Here is a 23,779-nt window from a genome sequence, read left to right as displayed (position 1 = left end):
TTATAGAAAAATAATACATTTTAATTTAATTCTACCTAAATTCTAATTTGCTGCCTAATTCTGCATCTTGACAGGTACTGCAATTCAAATTCAGCCAACAGCTGAAATTCAGCTGCTCATTTTTACATAATGAGAATGCCTGTGAAATGCTAGCGACAGCATACACTGACCCTCATCAGCAATGTACAGCGAGGGGTCTTTACATAACAAAATAATCTTTCTGTCTCTGTGCTGACTGGATATTTCAGCATGGTAAAAATCCAGCTCCAATGGGCCCTGGAAACTTTAGTATTAGCTTTCATTCAGAACCAAAGGCGAAAAATGTACTTTATATTACGCCATGCATTAAAAAAAAGTGTTTTATGCCAAGTTAAGTTACAGTACATAATGGTCTTAAGATGAAATCAGTATATTAACTCTGAATTATGAAGAGATGGCTGTTAAGATTTTCTTTCTCCTACACTAATGTGTATATCAGGTAGAGGGCATTAAAGTGTTAGCTTACACCTCACTGTTGTGGAAACTGAGAGTGATGCGTTCATGTTTGTTCAAGGATACCCTAACCCTACTGTGGCGAGTGGGGGGGGGCTGAGGGACGTGGGAACAGGAGTGAGGCCGGCGGAATGATTGGGAAATCAGCCACACCTGCGTCCCACCGCCGGTCTCGAGTCCCACGTAGGAGATGGAAGGATATAAAACTGGAGCGACGATAGTGAAGGACGAGAGAGGACCAGGCCTGGGCGTTTAGTTGTGTTTTGGTTTTAATTTGAGCGCACCAGTCGTCAGTGAGGGGCTGGTGCGCTGTTTTGTGTTTCTTTTTAATTATTAAAGTTTCATTTTGATTGTGCACCGGTTCCCGCCTCCTTCTTCCGGATGAATATGGAGATTTTATCATTACACCTTCATTTGCAAGATTGAATCAAAAAATTAAATAAAATACCAAAAAAAAAAAAACAAAAAAAAATACCAACATCAATGTTACTGTAAATCAACATATAAAAAACATTATTTGCAAAAAAAAAAACAAAAAACAACAACCAACCATCTATTACAGTAAGACATTATTTTTTACAAGCACTGTACGATGACCAATAGTGATCCTACTAGAGACTGTAGGCGAACTACACCTTTATAAGAGTGCAAGTCTTGAATGCAGATCAGATCAGGTCTCTGCAAAAGCATGCATTTAGCTATTCCGTTTGAAAGGGTTGAGATTCTCCTGCACCAGTCTCTGTCCCATATTTATTGAATTGAAGTGCATTAATATTAGCATGAAAAATGGTGACAACACTGTTTATGCATAATCAGGATTAAAACAACTTGCATGCTGGATTGAGCAATTTATACAGCCTGAAGGGAAAAGTCAAAAATATGTTTATGTAATGCATACTTTAGATGGAAATAAAAACAATCTAAAACAATCCCAGTCCACTGTCAGCCACCCTGACCCACGAGGGCCTCTGCTAGTAAGCCGTGCTGGAGTGTTAGAGGCAGGCCTGGACCACAGAAACCCTAATGAGATTGGCTCTGATGAAGAGAAGGACACCATGATTAGCTTGCTATATTCCTCTTGGAAGCATTTAGGGATTTGGGTGCTCACAACCTGCCACAAGCAGTAAGAAAAAATCTGCTTACCTAAAGTGACGTGGATTGAAATCTCGCTTTCACAGAGAAGTGTTTCTTTCCCATCATCCATCTGGGGAAGCAGCATGCGCTACGAGTGGGAAGGTCTGATATGTTTCTGGTTTTAGATAAGTGTAAACAGATTTGTTTCAAATCAACTGAAAGCAGAGTTAATGATTCGCTGTGGAGCAATTGTTGATTTCTGGTTTACATGTAGGCCAATTTATTTTGTGGAGAGTTAGCGCTGGTTGATGGTCAGAACGTGACTTTGCGTTAACTAAATTTTAGATGAATCTCTTTTGATGAGATTTTATGATGATTTTTCCATTCCTAAATATTAATAACAATGCTATGAAAACTAATTTAATTAGTTAATTCTTTAATTCTTTAAATGTTTAGCCAGGGGTAATAATTGTACATTTTGTGCATGACAACTAAATAATTATTATATGTATTTTCTTTAATAATGTATTGGCTGATGCATCATTGCTAAACTTAAATCTATGCAATGCACACACACAAAATAATAATAATACACATTGTTCATAAGCATGGCATAAATGATACCCTACTTGTTTTTTCTATTTAGAGATTTGCTTTAATAAACACATGTTTGCAAGAGCTAATTTTTATATTAATCCTTGGGACATTCCATTAAAAGTATAGTTTATGTCGCTATTCAAAATTGACAAACAAAACCACCAAATGAAATTGGTTTATTTCACATCAAAGACATACACACAGAAATAAATATGAAACAACTGTCTAATATTGAATGTATATGAAGAGTTGAATCAGGTAGAATGAATCATTTAATACAAGCTTTAAGCCAGGATAAAAATAAATCAGTTTTCACAGCCCAATGAGAATAAATACTATTGATGAGTTATAGTGGACAGTTAATGCACATTCATTCTCTTAAGTGCAGTGGGTGGAGGAGATAAAGTTCAATTCTGTGTGCTCAAAGATGATGTTAGAGAAGAGAACGGTGATCGGATGGCAACTTCAGCGCTGACTTTCCCACTCCCATCTCCCGGAAACAAGACACACTGACCTGTAAGCTCTCCTACTTTACCCCCAAGCTTGGGGTTACATAACAAATGAAGCTGTGTGTGTGTGTGTGTGTGTCAAATGGAGAATGCTATACACGTCAAGAAAAAAAAAAGTCCACCAAGGACAAGAGCAAAACCCTTCATCCTATGACCTCTAAGAACTAAATCAACAGTTTAACCGACTGAAATATTGTTAAGAAAATTGTTGACTTTGTGCCAATGATCTAAAAATTCTGAAGAAGAAGCGGATTTTATACATGCATATTACTGTAAAAGCTCAAGCTGATTTTTCTAAAACTTCAGATATTGTGAAGCAGTTCTAGAACACACAAAAGCTTCATCATATCAGCCACAAATCCAAACAAGCCCCAACTGATCACACATTATCATCTGATCAATGTCAAAAGCTAATTCACTAGAAGCATTGGTCCTAATTTTTACAACCTTCACTTCTGTCCTTGTTAGCCGATCTAATAGGATTGGCTGGTTCACACAGGAAGATCAGCAAAGCCCTCCCCAATCCTAAGCTAAGACTTTTGAGGTGGACAAGGAGGAATTAGAGGGGATAGAGCGACCAAAGGAGGAAGCAGGGCATTCCGCTTCAGTCTCTTTGCCTGTCTCTATCCACTCGTCCATCCCGAGGTAGGTCAGTCACAGAGGAATCAACACTTTTTGCGACCTTCCTCCTGCCAGGTGATCCAAAGTACAGGGCTGCCTGTATCCATTTCTTTCTCCGCAAAGCACAGGGGAAGCCGGCAAAATTTCTTTCCTTGAGGAACTTGACCGGGAAGCGTCAGACGACGAGATGGGTAGCGGAGCGAGCGCAGAGGATAAGGAAATGGCCAAGAAGTCCAAAGAGCTGGAAAAACAGCTCCAGGAAGATGCAGATAAAGAAGCAAAAACTGTCAAACTTCTGCTGCTGGGTAAGAAATTGGTGTTCGTTAGATTCCTCAGTCCACTGGTGCTGAGTTAAGAGATTCTACATCCAGAATGAGCTTCTTATGCTGTCTGTACATTTGTGCCTGCAACAGGTGGTCACTACTATAGTACGTTGGAAGAAGTTGCTGCAGATCTTAGCATTTTAAAAGAACTTCAGTTTTTTTCTTAACATAAGATATATGCATCCTTGATGACTGACATTAGCTTGTACCGAACAGAATAAAGTGAATGGCCAACACTATGAAAAAGTGTTGTTTTCAGGGATTAAGAGTTATAGAAGCACTGAGGTAGAGCGTTAAGACAAATCTGACGTACAAGACGTCATGTAATTCTATTATAAAAGTAACAATTGTAATCAGTTGTCATGTTTGACTTCATAATGCAGTGGCATTAAAATAAAACAACAGAGATTACATACATTTTTATTTTACAAGTGATTAAGCCATTTTGCACCACATAACACCTATTTGATGGCATTTACAACACTAGCAAGTGCTAATGCATTTCAGATGAATTTGCATGTGAATTAAGTGACGCACATCAGCTCTTTTTCTGAACCATTTTTCTGTACCATTCTGAACTCTTTTTCTTAACCATTTTTAACATGAATGATCTGTCTGATTGAAAGTTTATATTAAATTGGCTTTTAAAGTGTTCAATTCCTGCTTGACTTCAGCAATACATCCACATTTTCACTGCAAATGAAGTCGCCTTAGAAGATCACAACGCGAGGAACACTGAATTGTGGCATATTGACAATAAGACCAGAATCCGATTACTGTGATGATTTAAGCCCCGATCCTCTTAAGCTCAGGTTCAGTTTATCTTCCAATGGAAATGGAAAGCGAAGGAGGCCAGTCTGAGTGCTCCCAACAGTTTATTACATCAAGACACCTTACATCAGTGAGCCATTTCAGCAAATCCCGACCAGCTTGACAAGTCACTTCCTGTCTGAACAGGAAGTTCATAACCTGCTGTTCTCAGATAATAATAACAACATTAAAATACTTAATTAGAAGTTAAACTTATTATAGATACTTACTCTTCCATCTCTGTATAGTAAATTATCGAAATTAGTTTTCTCAATAAATAAGCAAATCACTTTTAGTTTTTACTTTTTTTTCACAATAAAAGCAAAAAGGGTGTGGTAATAGCACTAATATGCGTTCACACCTGATAATTAGAAAGTAGACAGCATAATTTAATATAGTTGCTAAACTAAGCATTCGAATGGAGCAACTGGGATGATGCATGTTCTCTATACGGCTAGCATTAACTTAGGAAGTAAAGAACACGTAAGAGTGACAGTTGCCATGGGAGATGGTTGAGCCCCACCCCCTTGCCCTGGACTGACTGAAGCTCCAAGACGAATCAAATGTCAGTGATCTTCTGAGAGGCTTTCCCTAACACAAATCCAATTGGGTCACTTTATAAGCAGGTTAAAGAGCCTTTCTCTGACCTGGCCATCAATGACAATCTATAAGTTTATTCTTAACAGATCGTCTACCGCTTAACATTGTCCTCATTATGAAAATCAAAATCCATAGAGCAGAAAATAATCAATTCAAATAACAAAATTCAGGCATTATGGAACACATAAGACCTACAGTAAACATCATGTATACTGTAAAAATGATTAGAAAATCATTGGAGTATGTTTTACAGGAAAATACTATTTCATTCTTTCTGCTTCAAAACTTCACATTTCATTCAGTGTGTTACTTGCTGTGGCTTTGTAATTATGTGTGAATTTTACTAGCAGTTTAAAAGCTAACCATCATAGAGGGAATTTAGCCATGGAGATTGTCTGAAGTTCAGTTTAAGAGCATTTGAGGGCTCCTCGTTTTTTCTATTGTTGCTCATATATTGTTGTACATCATATTTTTCTTTCTGTCTTGTAGGTGCTGGTGAGTCAGGGAAGAGCACCATTGTAAAACAGATGAAGTGAGTTTAAAAACATTCAACATCCAAAATGTATCCTCAGAATAGTCTGTTTGTATCTTTACAGGCTGTGGAAGCACAGAATTCCAGATATATATTTTATCCAACCTAAAGTGAAAGTCAAATCTCATCCATGCATTCTAGTTGAAATTTTCTTTAACAATTGTTGGGCATACAATGTTTTACCTCTTGAACACTTTTAAAAGTGAAGGTACTTCATGGTGCCATAGAAGAACCTTTTTGTTTAACAAAAAAAAAAAAAAAAAGAAGAAGAAGGTGAAAGAAAGTTCTTCAAATTATGAAAAGTTAAGAAAGAGATGGTTCTTTAAAGAACCTTTGACTGAATGGTTCTTTGACAAACCAAAATTGGCGATGGCAATCGCTTTGAAGAACCTGTTAAGCGCCTTTATTTTTAAGAGTGTAATCCTAATGCATTACCAGCAGATGGTAGTGAATGTGAAGCCTGTCCTGCATGTACTGTATGTACAGTACTTCAAAACATTAATCAAAACACTCTGTTGTTCCCCCCAAGAATTCTCCATCAAGGTGGTTATACAAAAGAAGAACAAATGGAGTTTCGATCTATTATTTTTGGCAACATCCTGCAATCTGCTCTGGCCATCATCAGAGGCATGGAGATGTTGGACATCAACTATGGGTCACCAGCAGCACAGGTCTGCAAAACATCTCTGAAACACAAAAAGACCAATGATTAGTGCCTAGACATTCACATGCCAACAAAACGCACACACTGAAACACAACAACATGCACAATTTTGACATGAAAATAAAATTCACCCTTTCCTTTCCTTTTTTTTTTTTTTTACATTTTTAAAAATTAAACATTATGCATGGATGAACTGTTCACAATCTACACTCTCTAGAAAAAAAGGTACAAAAGTTTGCACCCTTCCTTACCTTTAAAGGGTGTACTGTATATTAGTGGCTAATCGAAATCGACAGACTTTTTTTCTGCTGATACCAGATTTCTTCAATCATTTACTGTAGATCGCTTAAACCCTGCCCCTGCAAACTCTACATCTTAAAATCAATTCAACAACTGATGCATAGAACCAAGTCTTTGGTTCTACTTTTTTAAACATTTTCGATAATCCATTACACTTGGATTTATGTCACAGTTAGGAAGAAAAGATATGTTGCTACTTCCTTTTTTTAGCATGACTAATTAAATAATAGAAAGAAATAATAACTCACTGCATGATGGCTAACAGTGCCCCATTTCTTTGTCTCATGCAGGAGGACGGTCAGAAGCTCCAGAACCTGTCTGACTCCATTGAGGAGGGCTCCATGCCTCCAGAGCTGGCAGATGTCATCAAGAGGCTATGGAAGGATTCTGGTGTGCAGGCCTCATTTGACAGAGCTGCTGAGTACCAGCTGAACGACTCTGCTGGATAGTGAGTACAACACTCAACAGGGACAGCAAAACCTACAGTTCATTGGCACCTGAGGATGTGGTTACATTGGGCATAATTCCCTTTGTGTTATGGGAATGCAGTACACCAGGGCTTAGAACTTCTGGAGGGTCGCAGTCCTGAAGAGTTTAGTTCAAACCCTGCTTCAACAAACATGCCTTTAGTTTACAAATAATCCTGAAGGGCTTGATTTTCTGGATCAGGTATGTTTAATTAAGCTTGAAGCCTAAATTGACCCCCCTACAGTACAGAGTTGTTATGCTTTGGAGATTTTCAGGACTTTCGCAAATGGACAGTTAAGGTGTGTCTGTAAATGTATGGCTTATCTCCAACAGCTACTTGAGCGAAATGGACAGAATCTGCAAACCTGACTACCTCCCCACTGAGCAGGATGTGCTGAGATCTCGAGTCAAGACTACTGGTATCATTGAGGAACAGTTCTCCTGCAAAGAGCTCCACTTCAGGTGTGTCTTACATGGCTAATGTGATTGAATCAACTATTATGCATACACTATGTTAAAACTGAGATCCACAAAAATTGCTAGTGTAAAGAAACCCAAGAAGACCTAAAACTTGTCACTGTCCATGTGAGAGATTCAGGTTCTTGTGTAACTAGAGTAAAAAGAACCAGGATTTTGAATAAACCGTTTCATGGTTTTTCACTGGGCTGCAGGATGTTTGATGTGGGTGGCCAGAGGTCAGAGAGGAAGAAATGGATTCATTGTTTCGAAGGAGTGACTTGCATCATCTTCTGTGGAGCCCTGAGTGCTTATGACATGGTGTTGGTAGAAGATGATGAAGTGGTAAGTGCTCATCTTTAACCTTTAACATCTATGGAGTCTTTTGATTGAACAAAAGATTCTTTATAGAGGAATAAGGTTCTTTTGAGTTTTTTTTAACATGTTCTTCACACTAAGAAAAATGGTTCTTTTAAAAATTGCTCACTGAAACATTCTTTGTGGAACCACAAATTGTTCTTCAATGGCATCGCAGAGTGGAGAGCAGTCCTTACACATCTTTTAATCAGCAAAGAACAAATATCACAGAGACCAAACGATGGACTTGATGCTGCTCTATTAAGCATTACCAGTGAATCTCAACTTATACCGTTTTCTTATTTTCCACGTTTCCCCCAGAACCGCATGCATGAGAGTCTCCATCTCTTCAACAGTATCTGCAACCACAGGTTCTTCGCCACAACTTCCATTGTGCTTTTCCTCAACAAGAAAGATCTTTTCCAGGAGAAGATCAAGAAAGTCCACCTGAGTATCTGTTTTCCTGACTATGATGGTGAGTGAGGTCTCGATAAAAATAAACACACCACCGTTAAACTGTAATTTAATTTAAGTTGGTAATCTTGATTTGCCCTTGCTGTAGCTCTCCATGGCACATTCATGAGACAAATGAATAATTGTTTTGAATATTTCATTTTTTAATAAACTCAATGAACTATTCAGATGTTCACAATGGGTACCAGTGCATAATGAATCATGATTTAAATTCAGTCTGCTTCTGGTGTGGCTCCCTACGGCTGGTATGGATCTTTTATTGTGCTTTTGCATTGTGTAACTTGTCAATCACATCATTATACTGAAATAGTCATCAGAATATTCTTCAGAAATTCCTCTCAACAGAAGATAAATAAAGTAAATAGTAAATAAATGAAATGATTAGTAAATAAGAAGTAAATAAATGAAATGATTTTTCATCTTCAACAGTATGGTAATGGAACTGTAAATACAAATGTACAACAGTCTTAACAATATGCCTAGCAAATATGATGCTGAATATCCTGATTTTACAGGTCCAAACACATATGAAGACGCCAGCAACTACATCAAGACTCAATTTCAAGATCTGAACATGAAGAAGGGAGTGAAGGAGATCTATGCACACATGACCTGTGCCACGGACACAAAGAACGTCGAGATCGTGTTCAACGCTGTGACAGATATTATCATAAAAGAAAACCTTAAGGACTGCGGTCTCTTCTAAACACAATCTACTTTTTCAAAGGTATGTTCCCTAAAATTGCAAAGCAGATTCTTACTCCATCTACACTGGATGCAAACGAAACATTATATAAGTAAATAACTCCCATCACTTCAGTAGTAGTAGTTTTTTTATTATCTATACTTCTAACATCAGCATGGTCAGTGGTAGTAAACATATTTAGATGGCATAACACTTCCAGACTTCCAGTGCAGATGGATTTCAGAGTGTTCTATAAAATAATTTCAACAATAATTTTTTTAATAATTGACTTTAAAACATTTCTTTTCAGATCTTTCTGCCCTATCCCCACCAGCACGATTGGATTTACTCTGGCGAAGTTGCTACAGTAACAAAAGAATATCCACAGTGGCACAAAGGTGAACTCTACAGCAAGCAGTCAAGTGTGGTCAGTGGATCCCCGGCCAAAAAAACAACCTCAAAAACTTAACCAACCCTCAGAGACTAGATCCAGATTAGACTAATGGACTCTGCCCTGTCAAACCACTAGTAGAGACGAGAGAAGGATTACCAAAGAAAGGGGACTTTTGATGCTATGAGTTATTGATGCTTGTGGAGAAGCTTCCTCTCAATGTGTTTAATGTTAAACCTTATAGAGGTTTCACTGTTAGATGTTTTTTTTTTTTTCTCCATTCATTTCCAGAAAAAGAAAAGTAAATATAATGCAATTAAATGATGCTGTATCAAAGAAACTGAAGTGGGGCCCTATCAGATCCCTTGGTAGCAATTAGAAACATTCTTATATGTACAGCATCTGGTTTCCTTTTGAGAGATTCAAACTTGCATATTAGCAAGATGTGATTGTTTGAAGTCTGCCAGCTCACACAATATATGAAAGACGTTTCTTTTTCAGCCCCAAATACAGTAGGGCAGTATGTTTTGTAAATAAGAGTAGGAAAAAAGATTCTATATAAAATGTATATGGAGACATTCCTATATATATTTATGATACAGTGTTACAGTAACAAGTGAAAATTCTAGAATGGCACGTTGCTTTGTTTAAAACCAGAGTTATGAATTTGTGGAAATGTTCTGGAATGTTAATGTAGGCACATGAAATAAAGACTTGCATCAATTTCACTGGTTGCTGGTGTTGAATTACTATCGTGTGCTGCAAATGGCTGACTATTAGTGCTACTGTAATTGTGCACCTTCTCAAAACACTGACCTTAAATTGTTTTAATTGGGATTTTAAAACACAGACCCTTGGTATCAGAGCTAATTTTGAATGAACCAGAGTACAAAACACTCTTTTTGCTAAGAGTATTATATTATCAAAAAGAGGTGTCTTCATGACAGCAGAAATGAGTAGTAAAGATATTGAAAAATTGTGAGACTACACATATATACATATTTAGAGTCACAGGCACCTTCAGAGAAACAACTGGAATAGTAGGATATAAAAGATCCAAAAATGGAAATTACACATTTAAAGAATTAGATCAGATGCAAAGTCTCATTAAAACAAGACAAATGAAATACGTTTTGGTATGATTATTAGTCAGAATTATTAATAATAATGCAATAATAATGCAATTATTATTAGTCCAACTTCCTTGTTGGACTAAAATTAAAAGATTATTTTCAACCCAAGTGTTGTAGATCTTTTCTGATCATTTTTATGCATATACTATGTGTTTCCTTAAACAAAGGTAATTTGATAATATATGTATTTTCTCAAAACTGTAGCAATTGTTGACATTATACTTTGGAGAGTTACATATGATTAGACAAGTGCATAAAACAAAACAGATTTTAAATAATACTCAATAAAAGTTGTTTTATTATTATTAAACAAACCAGGTTATTAGCATATTAGTGATTCAGTGCTCTCATTAAAGTTAGTTGTTCATTTGCACTTTCATGTTTCAAATAGCTGAAATAGTTAAATAAAATAATGCACAGTAATATAGAAAAGAAATCACAGGTTGATGCATAAATCCAGACCGAGTTCATGAATGTACCGGAAATGGAATACCATACTTTTTACATAATATATGGATAATATCTTTCTTGCACATGCAGCTAACTCTGGCTGTTTGGTATGTTCTGGAAGCAACATCTGACTTGATGTCAACACTTGTCATATTAAATACAGGTATTAAAAACCAGATCACATCGTGTCAGTTTGCTTAAAAATACTGAAATCCACAGGATTAAACAAAAGCACATCAAACAAGTCTTGTCAAATCTGTACTCCATCAAAAATGCAAATCTGGCCATCGTGTTCTGTTTTCGTGGCATTTGTTCCCATGTGGTCTTGACCCAACAGAGAGTCATTGTTTCTGAACCATTCAGAGATGTATCTGTGAGAAAAACTTTTGTTCACACCTTTACTGGGATACTTTTTAGAAATACCATCATAGTGAGTTACCGTACATAAAGTGTTATATAAAGTGATCCATGTTTGATGAGTGAAAAAATAAACAGTGTACAGTTGCTGTGTGACTGAGCTGTCAATTACTAAAGGTATGACAATAATATAACACAATATAAACCAATAATTCTTAAGTATGAAGTATGCAAACTTAAAAATGTATAAATTAGCTAAGTAATTGCTATGAAAAACCTGGCAAAATATTAACTTTCCCATAAGAACTGATCCATTGTTATTAAAAGCACTCAGATCATAATCTTGCTGTGTTAAAAAAAAGAAAAGAAAAAAAAGATATTTGATTCAACTGAGGTTAGTTTGTTGACACATATTACTGTATATTGTGGATTATGATCTATGCATAGTGGTTTTATGTAATACCTACAGAGGATTCAAAAAATGAACAGAATGAAGCTGTATTGGGAATAAAATAATGACTACAAGGAAGTGGCAAAGATATAATGTCCATAACAGATTGTCATTAAGAATGATATGGGAACAAAATGTCCACGGGCATAGGTACTGCATTTAGCGTGAAGAGTGCATGCAGTGGGGAGGAAGTCTCTCTCGCTTATTCACCAACAGAGGAAATTGACAAAACCAGGAACACCCAGTCACTGAAACCTTCCACGAATAACTGTAAATAAAAAAACATGTCTTATTAATAATGATAAAATATATGAAACACATCTCAATGGACCACATTTCATGCTTTTACAATTACCAGGGGTCTTTGGGTTTCAATATGTATGCTTTTATATTCTACATTTAGAAAAAAAACAAGTACATTGTGAAAACGCTCCACTGAGTTCCTCATATTCTCTTCTGGAGGCCCTTTTCTCTTTCGCTGCACTTACCTTCTGCTTCAATAGAGGCCACACTCTATGAGGTTATTCTTGATAATGACATCAGTGACCGCGTCAAACACAAACTGTACGTTCTTTGTGTCCGTGGCACAAGTGAAGTGTGTGTAGATCTCCTTTGTGTCCTTTCTTCGGTTCAGATCCTCAAACTGGCACTGGATGTATGCTGCGGCCTCCTCATATGTGCTGGTTCCTGAATGTCAGACAACAGAGATGAGTGTAAGATTTGTGTGATTTCCATAACCGTTCAAAAGCTTGGTGTAAAATATATTTATTTATTTTACTTTTATTCAGCATGGAGGCACTGAATTGTGAAAAAGTGACAGAAAAAAGAATTTTAAATGATTACATAAGAGTTCTACTTTAAATAAATGCTGTTCTTTTTTAACTTTTTATTACTAAACTAAGTTTTTTCAGCATTGAAATGTCTTTTGACCAGAATATTAGAATGATTTCTGAAGGATCATGTTGCACTTAAGACTGGAGTAATAACCGCTGAAAATTCAATTTTACTATCACAGAAATAAATTAATTACATCCTAAAATACATTTCAAATAGAAAGAGTACTTACTCCAGCAACTTTTTAAGTGGGGATATGCAACGCTATCTCACGGCCAATTTGTACATATTTTACGAGGTGGCTTATTCGTACGAATTTGTACGACCTCACTCGTACGATTTTATACGATTTGTCTAATGGTTAGGTTTAGGGGAGGGGTTAAGTGTAGGTCATTCATACAAATTCATACGAATTGTGCAACTCGTAAAATACGTACGATTTGGCAACAATCGTATGAATTTCTACGAGTGTGGTCGTACAAATTCGTAAGAATAAGCCACCTTGTGAAAAATGTACGAATTACCGTGAGATCGGGTTGGGATATGGAGAATAAACAAGACATTGCACGAGACATAACACGATTATTCAGGGCGCAGAATAAAAATACTCTGTTATTTTTGGAGGAGTATATTAAAGCATCTCAGTGATTCAAGGTTTGAAAAACAACAGTTATTCATCATTTTGAAAAATTAAGTGAGGCAAAAGTTTCTGCTAATGGTCCAGTCCATTGGCAAAATAAACTGTGCCACTTTTCATACATGAATGATTTCAATGAAATACATTGAGGAAAAACCAAGATCTGTAAATGTAAAATATAAAGACTGAGAGAGCCATTAAAACATCTTTCTCTCAGCCATGAAGGATAATGACTAGCAGACAAAAAACAGAGGTTTTTCCACAGTGCTTAGACGATGAATAGCTCCGCTGCTCTGATAGGCTGTTCAAACTCAACCTCACATAGTCCCTACTTCATTTTATAACTTTTTATAAACAAGCAATAACTCATGCACTCTGCCTTTTGCCCTAAAGGCTGTACCAATATAATGATGCTCGCTCAAGTAGAAATACGACTTACTGATTATCTGCAGATCCACCTAATTTTAGACATAATTCAAATAGGTCATGTTTTCCAGGACTGAAACCCAAAACAGATCAAGCTATCAGGAATAATACAAGTATTGTTGAATATAGCCTACTGTCCTGAAACAACTTTCTTCCTGACCATGCATCATCATTCACAAGTTTAACTGCAAAATATTAATGTACTGTATGTATGTATGTTATTTAAACCACTAAATATCCTTTCACTCATAAAGACAATGTTCTCACCAGAGTATTCTGGGTAGCATATCGTAAGTGGACTCCTTTTGATCTTCTCCTCGAACAGATCCTTCTTGTTGAGGAAGAGAATGATGGATGTGTCTGTGAACCATTTGTTATTGCAGATGCTGTCAAAAAGCTTCATGCTCTCATGCATACGGTTCTGTGGACACATCGAGATCACCACATGACTAATGTGCACATTTGCTCAGACACTGCTTGGTTTGACAAGTGAGAGCTGAGATTTTCAAAAAGTACATATGAAAAAAAAAAAAGATAAACACAGTGCCGCAATAGAATCAAGGGTTATGAAACATTGTGCATATTGACTCGACGGAAAATCAATATGCAACCTCAAATTATCCTTGTAAGGAAAAACAGTCAGTGTATTTTAAGAAATTAGGTCTCATGAGGAAACTATGCGCCCTTTCCAGGAGCTATGAGGAAATCACTTTAACACAACCAGGACAAATGGAACATCCCCTGTGAAATACTGAGATCTGGAAGTAGCTTTTCGCAGTGATTATAATGCTTGACTATATTTTCATTAACCCATCACATCAAATGAATTGGCCCTATAGTCTATAACGGACTAGTGTGCCATTCTGATTTAGTTCTATAGGGCTCACTTCAGGATGATGATGGAAACTCACCATCTCTTCGTCCTCAGCCAGCACCAGGTCATAGTCGCTGAGTGCCACACAGAAGATAATAGCAGTGACGCCTTCAAAACAATGGATCCATTTCTTCCGTTCTGAACGCTGGCCACCAACATCAAACATCCTGTGCAGACACAAGCAGTTTATAGTGATCAGGAAGGAAGAAAAGAGAGAGAGAGAGAGAGAGAGAGAGAGAGACAGGTACTTACTTGAAGTAGAGCTCCTTGAAGGTGAAGTGTGTTTCTACAATGCCAGTGGTCTTGACTCGGGTCCTCAGCACATCTTGTTGAGTGGGCATGTAGGTGGGCTGGGATATCCTATCCAGATCGTTCAGATAGCTGGACAAGAGACAAAGCATACTCAGCATTTGGATTGAAACCATTTTAAAAACAACACTGAAAATGTCAGGATGATTTAAAGAGCATTTAGAAGAACATAAAAAAAAAAAAAAAATCAAATCACCAAATCAAAACCTGTTTATTTTGTCTTCGTTTTCTTTGGGAGTACCACATTATCACGCAGTGTCGATTACATAAAAAGTCTCATTAGTTGGATTGAACACATTTAAAAAGGTTGCACCTGTTCTGAGATCTGTGTGCATATTTAATATATTCGTATATGTTTTTTGGAGCAACACCCCTTTTTTATGAATTTAACAGAAGACATAATATAAAAACATACACTGCCATTCAAAAGTGTGGGGTCGGAACAATTTTAAAAATGTTTTTGAAAGAAGTTTCTTATGCTCACATATGGAGTGTATCTTTTCTGCTAATACTGTAGGAATAACAAATGATTATGGTGGTGGATCTTTCATATTCAGGAAACCCCAAAAAATCCTGTGACTCTTGAGTGTTTCAAAACTCATTTGAAGAAGGCTCTCTATTCTTTTGCATATAACTGTCCTTAGATGCACTGAAATGGATAGTGATGTGTTGTGTTTTATTGTGTTTAAAAAAAAGCATTTTGGCTGTGCAAAGCACCTTTTTTAAATGCACTATAGAAATAAACACTAATTGACTGATTGGTGGGGGGGGGGGGTGCAAAAATGAGAATCACTGCAATACAGGCCTGATGTTCCCAAAAGCATTGCTGATACATACTGTATATATGTTTCCATTACAACAACCCACCCTTCTGATTTCACTAGAACACTGGAGCACAAGGCTTTTCTCTCAATGGAGGAGTCAGCTCTATAGTTCCACTGCATGAAAAGCATGAGTTCACTGAGAGGAAAGAACTTCGCTCTTGATTATTATCACTGGAAACATTCTTAGTGGCTACCAAAGCTGAAAACAGAGTGCAAGAATGACTGGAAAACATGGAAAAATCTGAGGGAAAAAAGTGCTACAATTCAGAAAGCCACAAATTTCCCCGTAGTCAATGAGCTGGAATCTACCAGGTAAGAAATGCTGAACAAAGTTTGCACAAGCAAGATGGATCTCGATCAGCTGTACACTGTGCCTCGACCTGAATCATTTCCATTTAGGAAACCAAAAACTAATTTCTTGTTAAACAATCACTTCGAACAAAAGCATGATTCTCTGGAGACAAATTATGATAAAATAAACCAAATGTAATATGGGTAAAAATAACATCTGCTAAAGTTAAACCATAACCTCAAGTGCACTTACTAGGCTGCTGAATCATTGAGCTGATACTCTCGTGATCTGACGAAACACGTCTGTACTCCTTCGTCCTTCCACAGCCGACGGATAACCCCAGAGAGCTCGGGGGTCATGACTCCTTCCTCTGCAGTGCCGGCGAGCACAAAGAGCTGCCGAGCATCGTCCTGATGTTAAACAGAACACCATTAGAAGCTCGATTCAAATATACCTCACAAGTTCATGACTGAAGCTACACTAGCTATGCTAGATGTTTATTTTTGTGTGATAGCAGTTAGAAATAAAAACGTTACATTTATAGTCAATATATTTATATATTTTGTTGTACTCAATTCAGGTATAATTTATTTTTTGAACTGAAAAAAATATATATTTATTGTTTCCATCAAAAATGTTTCCTCCATGGCATTTCTTATAAACTTTTTTTAATTCTAACATTTGTGGGTAAATAATGCTATTTATTTGTATGCATATAGCTGAATATAATATTATTCTTTCATGTTAATTTGGTGAAAAACATTGTGGCAAAACATCACTGGATTCATAGTGTATTTAGAAATGGTGACCAATTATGGTGGTACATAGCGTCGTGATTTTATAAATGATCCAAAATACTTTTGTCTTGGGAAGGCTGAAAAAATAAACATTTTTCCAAGTACTAAACTCTTTATGGGTAGACCAGAGGGGGAATAATTTTATAAGCAACAATGTACTCAAATTCCAGCACTACACAGTCTAGACGAAAAAAAAAGAGTTTTTATCTATTTATCTTACCGCTCTTGCTGGATCCCCAAAGTCGATCTTTAAGCGGCCCATGGCCCTGATAATGGCAATGATGGACTGAATAGTGTTGCTATAAACCACGACTTTATACTGTTTGCACTCCTCATCTGAGTAGCCATCTTCATGGATGATCCTTAAGTAAAACAAATAAGATAATGCATCTACTGTACTGCACATCAAACGAAACAATTAAATCAATAAGATCTAATTATAACTGCAAGTAATATTCCCTCTAAGCTGTGTGCACAGGCGGCCTTCAGGATGAATTCTAATGGTGGTGCTGCACAAACTAAAAAATGTATTACGTACAATGATTTTATATTTGATGACAATTACTTACATCTAATTTTTATATATGTTCCATTCATTAATTATGAAGAGTTTATTTGTAAAATAAATAATAATAATAATAATTTTCATAAATCATGTTTTTATTGTGTTAGCAGATTTATTTAGGTATTTTTATGTAATCAAAATGATCCATCTGTAGTTTCATTGATTTAAATTGGAATAAAGAATAAAAAAAATATAAAAACATTTTAAAAATCTGTTTTTGCAAATGAACTCTTCATATATATATATATACAGGTACATATATATACATACATACAAATATTTCTGTGTGTGTGTGTGTGTGTGTATACAGCGTGTGTGTGTGTGTGTATACACTTACTGGCCACTTTATTAAGTACACCTGTTTAATTGCTTGGTAACACAAATTGCTAATCAAACCAAGCATCAGATTGGGGAAGAGAGGGGATTTTAAGTGACTTTGAACGTGGAGTCATAGTGTATTTCACTATGACTGGTTGTTTATGCCAGATGGGCTGGTCTGAGTATTTCTAAAACTGCTGATCTACTGGGATTTTCATCACAGCCATCTCTATTATAATTATTATATTATACATACATATATATTTTTTTATTATAATCATATAATAATTACATTTTTATGCTGTCAAAATTAATGTTAACTCTCTCTCTGTCTCTCTCTCTCTCTATATATATATAATTATTAACCAAAATTTGACTGTATATATTTATAATGCATATGCATATGCATGTATATATATATAGATATATATATTATTCAAATATAATTATATTCAATGTAACTCTTTAATCATTATACTGTATATCATGGTGGCCGAGTGAGAACACTAGAGGGAACATTGACTACCAGTATCAATCTTGCATATCAGCATAAAGATAATTAAAAGATTTTTTTTTAAAAATCAAAACACTCACTTCATTTGCTTAACTATTGTGCTCTTCCCTGATTCCCCAGCACCTAAAAGAGCACAAACAACACAAAACGTAGCTGATGAGGTTGATATGGCAAATCGATAAATGCAGTTTATTCGCCTGACCCCAAACATCACAAGCTCAGGAGAAGGTCTGCATGAGATGAATAGAAGCTTTCAACCTCTGCCTCCCACATCACAAGCCCAGCATGAGCTGCAGAACGAGCTCTCTATTTCGGGTTGTGCTTGCCATACGGTGAGATTCAGTGCCCTGAAGATGAAAGGTCTGTGTGATGTTAGTTCCCCCAGCTCAAGAGTTTGTGAGGACAGCGGGAGCTACGATAGGTGAACTTTTTTTAACCAAGTCAAATGACTCATTTAATTGGCTTATTAACTAACACACCAGAAAGAGATGTTTGTACAAACATCAGCAAACAGGCCAGTGGACACATGGCGTGTACGTAATCCAACGTTTTACTTCTCAGCTAACAAGTAAAATTAATATTAGTGTAGTTTACATAACACTTTAAATTAATATGCTATTTAGCAGGTAATGCATTACATTTTTAGCATGTCTTGGATATGGAGTAACCTACAAATCACTTTTACATACCTACATTTTTGTATTGAAATTAATAAGACTTGAATAAATTTTCTGGTCAAAAAAAATCCAGTCCAACAACAGTTGGTCAAATGTTCAATCTTCAGGATCATTTGTGCCGGCGGTTACATGCAGCAAATCTACTGTGGGACGCATTAAGAGTTAGATCAATAATGTCTGCTTCTGAGGTGTGGCTTGCTGCCATATTAGCCCAAATTATAGCATGGTGAAGGAATAACTGTGGGTCTTGGGGGGTAGAGGATCATGTGGAAAATTTCTTCTGAGAGTCTTGAACCGCAGGCATTCTGCAGCTGAGAGCGAGACGGCCAAAACGTCCTGCCACGTCTGATGAGGAATTGACACAAGTAAAAGGTCAATGAGTTACCAATGGCTGAACCAAACAAAGTTTTCATGAAAATCAGTTCTGGGATTGCCAAACAGATTGAGAACACACAAACCTATTGACCTTTCCACCAGTGTACAGGTAAGCAAGCCGGATGTGGAGTAGTTCACCCCCCCAAAAAGTTGAACCAGTTCAGTTTGTGCATGAAACATTACATGGGAAGTTCACCCAAAAATTTAGATTCTATCAATATTTCATCATCCTCAAGTTGACTTAAACCTGTATTAGTTTATTTCTTATGTTAAATACAAAAGAATATATTTTGAAGAATACAAGGCAACCAAACAGTTGCTGGTTCCCGTTGACTTCCATGGTACTTAAAAAGAAAGTCAATGGGGATCTGTTTGGTTACCCACATTCTTCAAAATATCTTCTTTTAGGTTATTCAGAAAAAAAAGAAATTTGTAGAGGTTTGAAACAACTTCAGGGTGAGTAAATGATGACAAAATGTTCATTTTTGTATGAACTGGATAAAATGATTCACTGAAGACACATATTTGGCATTTGACACGGTTAGTTCTTTCATTAACATACTGTAAAATCAGCGATGGAAAACAATAGACATGGATTTTTCATCTTCAGATCAAATATGTATATAAAGTGCATTATGTATTATTGCAGAACTGTTAAAAACTGGAAAATGTGTTTCAAAGTAAAATAAACAAGCAACGGGAATGAATTAATGAATTGATTAATGAATTAATGAATTTTAGGTTCACATTTTTAAGTTCTCACTGATTTGGGATCAGCCAAAGTAAATGTATTCCTTCATTTCACACAAACTGGATCCCAGATCAAAGGTTCCACACTTTTCCCTGATAACCACAGCTCTGTATTTACAGTCACTTCAGCGAGAGCCGCACACGGTCTGGATGCCAACCGAGAATAATGTCTTGCACTGGTTCTGTGCGGCACAGCCACAAAATCTCCACATACACATCTGTGAACGTTTGAATAGGTATGTTGTAAATGTCTTACTCCTGCTGTAATTATACAGTTAGCTGCAGTGGCATGTGCAGTGTGGTTAAAATGGCCGCTATTATCAACCCCAGCTGAGCAGAGCCGTTCTTTATGATTTATATCTTTTTTATGTAGCTATTTATTTTCAATAGTGCAGGTTTACACTGAGCAGTAAACTGACCCTTGAGGACAAACCCCCTACCGAGCAATATCCTCATGTGGGATAATCATGGAGTTATCAAAAACGGAAACTAATTTTACATTGAGAAATCATCCCTCAGCTGACAGGCAAAACGTTTTTTTTCAGAAACATTCAAATAAAAAATGTTCATTTATTTTATTTTTGGGGGGTGGAGTACCCCTTTAAACAGCCCACTTGAATTGCAGCTCAGCCAGAAGTAAATAGTAGAGTCATCTCATCAAAGCCTCATGCATCTGAATCTGCTGATGTCAGGAGAATCACAGAGAACACAAAGGAAAAGCCACAAGTGAGTTTCCACAGTGTGATTAAGCTCAGAGCTCATTGTGCAATGCTAATTACAACTCATCCATAGTCAACTCTGCTAGACAGTTGCAATCCTCTTGCCTACAGGGACGTAGCCATGCTGTCTAATCTCGCCAGCAGTATTAAAACAACAAGATCGTATAAAAAGAATCAGTAATTCAGGATGACTCGCTAGTTCACTGTGAGCACTCAGGCCACAGAAGTTGGTCTTCGTCCAGCTGTAACCTCAGAAGTCGCCGTCCTCGGACAGTTCTTTCAGAGCAGCTTTTATTTATGAACTGCATTCTGTTTAATGAAGCATGTAATATTCGGCTCATTGAAATGCTCGCCCCACTTCCAGCATACCGTGGGTTTCCACATCCAGAGTAAAAAGCCAAACCCCCCTCCACCCCCAACAAGACCCAATGCACGATTTAAATGCAAAGAAGGGAAGGGTTTCATGACTTCATTAAAAAAAGACTAAAAGTAGTTTTTTGACGCACACAAATGTTGATCCACTGACAGGAATGCTGTCTTGGATATCCAAGTCTAATCTGTCTGAAACATTACATAAGAATTTGACAACATCATCAACAGACAAAGTTGCTGATCATAACTTAGATTGTGTAATCTACCGCAATAGTTTTAACCTGTTTTGACAGAGAATCTGGACGTAGAGAAATATCACAGTCCTAAGGAATACAATCCCACACAGAAAACACAAATGTCATTCCATATTTGACCACTCCTTAACAAACCATAGTATGATTTACTCAGAGGAACCACCTCGCTGTCACAAGGCACTTTCTACTTTATGAGAATATTTATTTATGTTCATTAATTCAGCACTGTTTTCCAACGCAAACAGAAGCAATTAATACAACTAAATGGATCAAAACATTTATCTAGGGTGCCTCTGTCTCTAAAAATTGGTATGCTACCGACAAAGGATCCACAAACCAAACAGACAGACAATACACCAGTATTTTATCCAAATCAGCTATTATCTCCTGCATTTTATCAAGCTTTGATAGCTGGAATACTGCCATAATCACACCATTGCTTTCCACTGTTTTGCTGTGAGTGTATGAGTGTGTGGGTTTGCTTCTCATGTCACACAGAGCAGCCAAATGCTGCAGGTTAAATATGGTAATAAAATGTGATGCTCACTGGATGTTTTGCGACACTGGGGGAGGATTTCCAAGGGAAACATGTTTTGACAGCACACTGAGCCAAGACTAGTGCAAACAGAACACATTCTGAATCCACTTTATAATTTAGTCGACAGCTCTGAATAATGGTCAACAGGCTGTCGATCTTTGTTCTACACTAAAATATTTCAGCCTCTTACAGATGAATGCTTAAGTTTAATTCCCGTCTTAAATTTTAACATGACAATCTGCAATGACAAGTTCACTTTTTGGACTGAACAATCGACAAGCGCGAAAACGATGGTGAAAGAGAAAAAAATAGCATGCATTTGCGTTTTTAAACATTGATATTAAGAAAGTCTAGTGTATCATACCGAGCAGCAGTAGTTTGACTTCTCTAGATGCTTTCTCTCCGTCCTCTCGCAGGTTTCGATCAATCATCTTACTCCTCTCCATCGCTGCTTTATCTTCAGCACTTAACGTGCAACCCATTTTGCTAAACGTTAATACAACGATTAATAAGAACCTTTGAAACTGGACGTTGTAAGTTAGTAATTTTCCTTCAGCTTGAACAATAAAGAAGCCAAGGAGAGAAAAGGCGTTGGCAGGTTCGCACGAGATGATGCCAGCCTATGAAAACAGATACTTCAAAACATTTTAAAAATGCGGTTCTGGTCACACTAAGTCTAAACGGGACCGCGATCCACCGAAACTACATTGACTGGGACAGAGGAAAGGATCCAAAACCAGGAACCCAGATGAACAATGTTTCCGTGACTAGAAAGTTTCCACTGCTGAGGCTTTGTAGTCTTCTGCAAACGCCAGTTTAATTTTTTTAACGCATAAACGGTATCCAAGACTGTCCAAAATATGTGGATCACAATTAGAGCTGTCAACGAATCGTTGTTTTTGAACGAGTCTTTGAAATGAACGAATCGTTCTCGTTCAGTTCCAAGCACTGACTCGCATGTTTCTTTCGCTGAAGGCTCTCCCGTTTGAAGCGCGTGACTGACGTCGGAACCATCAAGAACTCGACCGCGGTTTGTGAGGAAGCAACGTTATTGGTTGGACCTACTGTACGAACACGCCCACTTCACCGGACGAGTCAGTTTGGAGTCTGAACGACAGTCGAGCGGCTCTTATCGAGACCGATTTGGTTTGTGAATAATTGAGCTGACACATCTCGTTCTTGAACGGAGATTTTTTATTAGTGTGTAAACTGATTAACTTCTATACAATTAAAATAGCCTACCGGAGCAGCGTTATTAAAACTGTTTTTGAAACAAATTGAAAAGATTTGAAAATATGGAAGATGTTAATATAAGCTTGTTTCGTTTTTAAACATTATTTTAAGCAATCGGTTAATTAATGATTCGCTGATAACCCACAAAAATGCACTTGTCGCTACTTATGCTGCAGAATGAATCACTGAACGAATCAGTGAATCTTTTAACGGCATGATTCAAGATTCGACTCACCTGAAATTCGGTCAAAATCGAATTTATGTATTTATTTATTTTATAAACCTTGTGTGTGTGTGTGTGTGTGTGTGTGTGTGTGTGTGTGTGTGTGTGTGTGTGTGTGTGTTTTAAGAAATGCTTCCAGGAGTTTAGGTCTTTGGAACAAAGGAAGGCCATATAATAGCTTTGCATAACATTTTGATTATTTAGGATAGCTTCAATATGAGCATTTTTAAATACAAACTGCCATGTCATCTCAGTGCATGTTTACAGACAGAGATACAAACTTATGCATTGTTGTTTTGTAAAGTGATGCAGCAGGTTATGATTAGGGCCTTTTGCTCATGAATGCACTCCCTAGCCAGAGAAATGTCACAGAGGATAAGTTACCATGGAAACACCAAGTCCCACAGTGGTTGAGAATAAAGCCTGTGTTCCTCCACTGAATCACGGTCGAGCTGGGTTTGTTTAGTTGCACTGTGGATCTCGGACTTAAGAACAGGAATGTTC

The 23,779-nt window shown here is 36.9% G+C and overlaps 2 protein-coding genes across 3 annotated transcripts; one reads left to right on the top strand and one right to left on the bottom strand.

Moving 5' to 3' along the window:
- The first annotated feature begins 3,168 nt into the window (after positions 1 to 3,168).
- gnat2 (guanine nucleotide binding protein (G protein), alpha transducing activity polypeptide 2) lies at positions 3,169 to 10,081 on the top strand. 2 transcript variants are annotated; one of them, XM_052564235.1, is made up of 10 exons: positions 3,169 to 3,317; positions 3,417 to 3,598; positions 5,516 to 5,558; positions 6,088 to 6,229; positions 6,813 to 6,970; positions 7,324 to 7,452; positions 7,662 to 7,791; positions 8,125 to 8,278; positions 8,793 to 9,004; positions 9,273 to 10,081. In XM_052564235.1, the coding sequence occupies exons 2-9, from the start codon at positions 3,481 to 3,483 to the stop codon at positions 8,981 to 8,983; spliced, it is 1,065 nt and encodes a 354-aa protein (XP_052420195.1). In that variant the 5' UTR covers positions 3,169 to 3,317; positions 3,417 to 3,480; the 3' UTR covers positions 8,984 to 9,004; positions 9,273 to 10,081. The 2 variants fall into 2 exon arrangements, with proteins under 2 accessions (XP_052420195.1, XP_052420196.1); XM_052564236.1 differs by having other exon boundaries at positions 3,206 to 3,317; positions 3,422 to 3,598.
- Positions 10,082 to 10,754: 673 nt separating this feature from the next.
- gnai3 (guanine nucleotide binding protein (G protein), alpha inhibiting activity polypeptide 3) lies at positions 10,755 to 22,873 on the bottom strand. The gene is made up of 9 exons (XM_052564237.1): positions 22,184 to 22,873; positions 18,215 to 18,257; positions 16,958 to 17,099; positions 16,193 to 16,350; positions 14,768 to 14,896; positions 14,553 to 14,682; positions 13,909 to 14,062; positions 12,233 to 12,431; positions 10,755 to 12,012 (listed from the first exon to the last, which is right to left on the bottom strand). The coding sequence occupies exons 1-8, from the start codon at positions 22,299 to 22,301 to the stop codon at positions 12,241 to 12,243; spliced, it is 1,065 nt and encodes a 354-aa protein (XP_052420197.1). The 5' UTR covers positions 22,302 to 22,873; the 3' UTR covers positions 10,755 to 12,012; positions 12,233 to 12,240.
- Between the last annotated feature and the right edge of the window lie 906 nt (positions 22,874 to 23,779).

Source organism: Carassius gibelio, chromosome B8, assembly GCF_023724105.1.
Source record: "Carassius gibelio isolate Cgi1373 ecotype wild population from Czech Republic chromosome B8, carGib1.2-hapl.c, whole genome shotgun sequence".
Lineage (NCBI taxonomy): Eukaryota > Metazoa > Chordata > Actinopteri > Cypriniformes > Cyprinidae > Carassius > Carassius gibelio.
This window is presented reverse-complemented; position numbering and strand designations above follow the sequence as displayed.

What these genes read in the sequence shown, in the direction of transcription:
- gnat2 (XM_052564235.1), top strand. Translation starts at nt 3,481, where the DNA reads ATGGGTAGCGGAGCGAGCGCAGAGGATAAGGAAATGGCCAAGAAGTCC. An exon ending in TGTCAAACTTCTGCTGCTGG is followed by an intron (nt 3,599 to 5,515) that starts GTAAGAAATTGG and finishes TCTGTCTTGTAG; the next exon opens with GTGCTGGTGAGTCAGGGAAG. An exon ending in ATGGGTCACCAGCAGCACAG is followed by an intron (nt 6,230 to 6,812) that starts GTCTGCAAAACA and finishes TGTCTCATGCAG; the next exon opens with GAGGACGGTCAGAAGCTCCA.
- gnai3 (XM_052564237.1), bottom strand. Translation starts at nt 22,301, where the DNA reads ATGGGTTGCACGTTAAGTGCTGAAGATAAAGCAGCGATGGAGAGGAGT. An exon ending in CTCAATGATTCAGCAGCCTA is followed by an intron (nt 14,897 to 16,192) that starts GTAAGTGCACTT and finishes TCTCTTGTCCAG; the next exon opens with CTATCTGAACGATCTGGATA. An exon ending in ATGCTACCCAGAATACTCTG is followed by an intron (nt 12,432 to 13,908) that starts GTGAGAACATTG and finishes TCTGACATTCAG; the next exon opens with GAACCAGCACATATGAGGAG.